The sequence below is a fragment of the Pseudomyrmex gracilis genome, unplaced genomic scaffold, assembly GCF_002006095.1.
Source record: "Pseudomyrmex gracilis isolate BER0280 unplaced genomic scaffold, ASM200609v1 scaffold_946, whole genome shotgun sequence".
NCBI classification, from domain to species: domain Eukaryota; kingdom Metazoa; phylum Arthropoda; class Insecta; order Hymenoptera; family Formicidae; genus Pseudomyrmex; species Pseudomyrmex gracilis.
The window spans coordinates 42,288-45,753 of record NW_018021530.1 but is presented as its reverse complement, the minus strand read 5'-3'; the positions used below and the strand labels follow the sequence as shown (position 1 = coordinate 45,753).

General features: G+C 33.3%; 1 protein-coding gene across 1 annotated transcript in view; it reads right to left on the bottom strand.

Moving 5' to 3' along the window:
* Window positions 1-2,806: 2,806 nt before the first annotated feature.
* The window catches only part of LOC109861713, a 9,477-nt gene continuing 8,817 nt past the window's right edge, over window positions 2,807-3,466 (bottom strand). Inside the window, exon 6 of the mRNA XM_020441486.1 lies at window positions 2,807-2,823. Within this exon, the coding sequence (XP_020297075.1) occupies window positions 2,807-2,823 (17 nt within the window). The remainder of the gene's footprint in view (window positions 2,824-3,466) is intronic.

The window sequence follows — 3,466 nt, the reverse complement described above, 5'->3', positions numbered from 1 at the left end:
TCTACCTTGTTTGTAAGTTGTAATTTTATAAATTTTGCGAATCTAACAATTAATTTATTTTTGTAGATATATATTGATAAAGGTCTAATCTAAGACCGAAAACGTTCTATATTATATATTACCTGCTTGAATAAAGTAATGCTGTTATCACACACACATTATCACCAGTGTTTTTTGCTTCAAATGGCCATAATACTTTTTCTGTTCTTATGAGAATTTTTTGTAGCGTACTATACTCTTCTATTATTAAAATTTGTATTTTACTTGCTACCTACCTTATATTCACATATTATTTTTTCTTAATTTATTTTTCGGTAGACTTTGATACATAGACATCATATTTCGTTTAGCTTGTCTATGTCATCTTTTGTTGTAATTCGTGTTCTTGCCGGCGTGCATTGAGCGGTCTTTGTTGACTAGTCAAACTAGGTGCGTACGTATTTATTTATTTTGTATTTGGTCACACCATGACAACCATAATGACGTTTCTGATTGTAAATTTCACACATTTTTTTGTTTATTTTCCATTATCTCCGTTCCGACGCCACAGATAAAAAAAACGCAACAATACGTTTTTTTTTTTTAACGTTTCATTCTGAATCTTGATTAAGACTAATGCAAAATTGATCTGTTCAGTCGGTATTAAAATAGTGGTTTGTGAAAATCTCCGCTCTCTTTTATTACCTGAATTTCGCGTATAAAATAAGTGCGTGCGCCACTTCGTTGCGCGTGAACTTGGCGTGAGGCACTACCGTGCTTTTTGATGCTTCTGTATGTTGTGGTGTACGAATCTCCAACAACAATTTTCCAAAAAAGATGTTTATTTTATGCACAAAATGTCACTCAGAGTATTTTCTTAGAAAGTATGTGTATATGCGCTAGCAATATAATGCTTAGCATGGTGAAAGTACATAAGGTGAGTTATTGCGCATAATGGCGGCAAAGGGGTAGGGAACATGCTTGTCAACCAATCATAGGAGTCCCATTTTATGTACGCGGAATATAAACGTTCACAGGTGATTATAAATAACAACAGTATAAAAAGTAGCAGAAAAAAAAGAAAAAAGAAAGAAGAAAGAAGAATATATTAACACAATATATGAATAAAACTATGTAACTATAAAACTCAGTATGGTTGACGGCATGTTTTTATAACCTATGTATAATGTTTGTGCTGCATATACAAGTGTATATTGTTACATCGTTTTAGGCAGCATGCCGAGCTGTTGCATTAAAAATTGTAGCAATCGCACTTCTTGTGCATTCAGCGACAATATAATGTTCTACACATTCCCAAAAGATACTGATTTGCGTCGAATATGGCTTGAAGCTTGTCGCAAAGATGACAATTATTAAATTAAATATGGTACATATTACAATTTAAAATTATACATGTCATTAGTGTATTTCTCGGAACAATTGTAAAAATACTTTATTTGCAGAACGAGTATGCAAATTGCATTTTAAAGCAGACTGTATAGATATATAGGCAACTGACAAAGCCACAGTCAAACAAAATCCAAGCACGTATAATTTGTAGACTTAAAAAGAGATCCGTGCCAACTGAGTTTCTGGACTTACCGAGTAAACGAAAGAAACGATTATATTCGTTTCCACGGTCTTGTGCCAATGAGTCACCAGAAAAATTAATTCGGTAAGAGTAATAAATCATTTACTTAATGTGTCATTCATAATGCAAGATTATTGAAATGAAGAAAAATATAATTCTTATACGATATTTATTTGTTATTACAATATAGCTGATTTGTCATTATTTTGTTAATAAAGTTTATTTTATTTTACTAATGTATTCTATATAACATTTATAGTACTGGCGTTTTAACTTATGCTGAACTTGTCACATGCAGCAAGGAAGCTGTATGTGCATCAGACTTGACTGAAGTTCAAGCAAGTTTAGTGGAAAACAATACACAAAGGGAAAACATGGAATTGACTGGCGCAGCAATCGTCGCCAAATATATCGAATGTACAAACCCAGAATCTGCCAATCTGTCCACAAGTTTAGTGGAAAAACATATACAAGAGAAAGGCTTCACAATAAGGTATTCTTCTTTGTCTTTACAATATAACTGTTTTGTCGTTATTTTGTTAATAAATTTTATTTTATTTTACTAATGTATTCTATATAATATTTACAGTACTGGCGTTCCACTTTATGCTGAACTCGTCACATGCAGCAAAGAAGCTGTATGTGCATCAGACTTACCTGAAGGTCAACCCAAATATAGCATGGTTTTGGCGCACCTAAGAGAAATAGAAAAAGAAAATGCCGAATTAAAAGTTTAATTACATCAAAAGTGCACGGCAATGGATTGCATGAAGAAAAACGCACAGAAACATGGCGAAAAGATTGCAACTGACATTCTTCGCAGAATATTTACATCCGGACAAGTGAAAAAACTTATGTCTCCAATAAATCGTCGAATNGCTTGGACAATCAAAGATATCAGATCGCCCGTTGCTCTTCGATTTGTAAGCTCAAAAGCGTACGTTTATTTACGGAAAGTCCAAAAAATTCCGTTACCATGCATCGCAACGCTGAAACAATGGGTTGCCAACTGTACAATCAAACCTGGCATTCTTAATGATGTGTTGCATATTATGGAGTTGCAAGGGCAAAATTTATCAACTCCCCAGAAACTAATGATCTTGACGTTCAATGAGATTTATATAGCAAACAAAGTCGATTTGGAATGCCGAGAACAAAAAATATACGGACCTCATAAGACGTGTCATGATAACTCGTGGTCTATTTTGTAAATGGAAGCATCCTATATATATTGTATTACGAATATTCACAACCTATGACAAAAGAGATTTTATTAGAAATAATCGACAAACTACACAAAAGTGTTTATACAGTAGTAGCCACGACATTTGATATGGGTTCCACTAACATGACATTACAAAAAAGCCTAAATATAAGCATTGAGACAGAAGGAAAAAAAATTGCACTAAAAAACAATGCTTCTTTATACATCCAACCGACAAGTCATCTAAAATATACGTGTTTGCCTATGTTCCTCACCTAATAAAATTGTTAAGAAATTATTTCCTTGATTTTGAATTTGATGTCGATGGTCAACATTTCAACAAATGCCTTCTAGAAGAATTATTGCATCTCAATTATAATGAATTAAAAATTGCATTCAATTTAACCAGAACTCACTTCGACGTCAAGAGATTTCAAAGGCAACGAGTAAAACTAGCTGCACAGATATTTTCGCTCCGTAATGCAAAGGCTCTAGAGTATTGCGGACAAAAAGGATACTTGTCAAAGGATAACTGGCAGGCAATGGCAGATATGTTTAAGTTGATTAATAATTGGTTCGACATACTTAATAGCCAATCGAAATTCGGTAATCATTCTGGTTTGCATGCTTACGGGGTTGCTCTGGAGAAGCAAAACATATGTCTTGACGAAATGATCAACTTTATTTCAAAA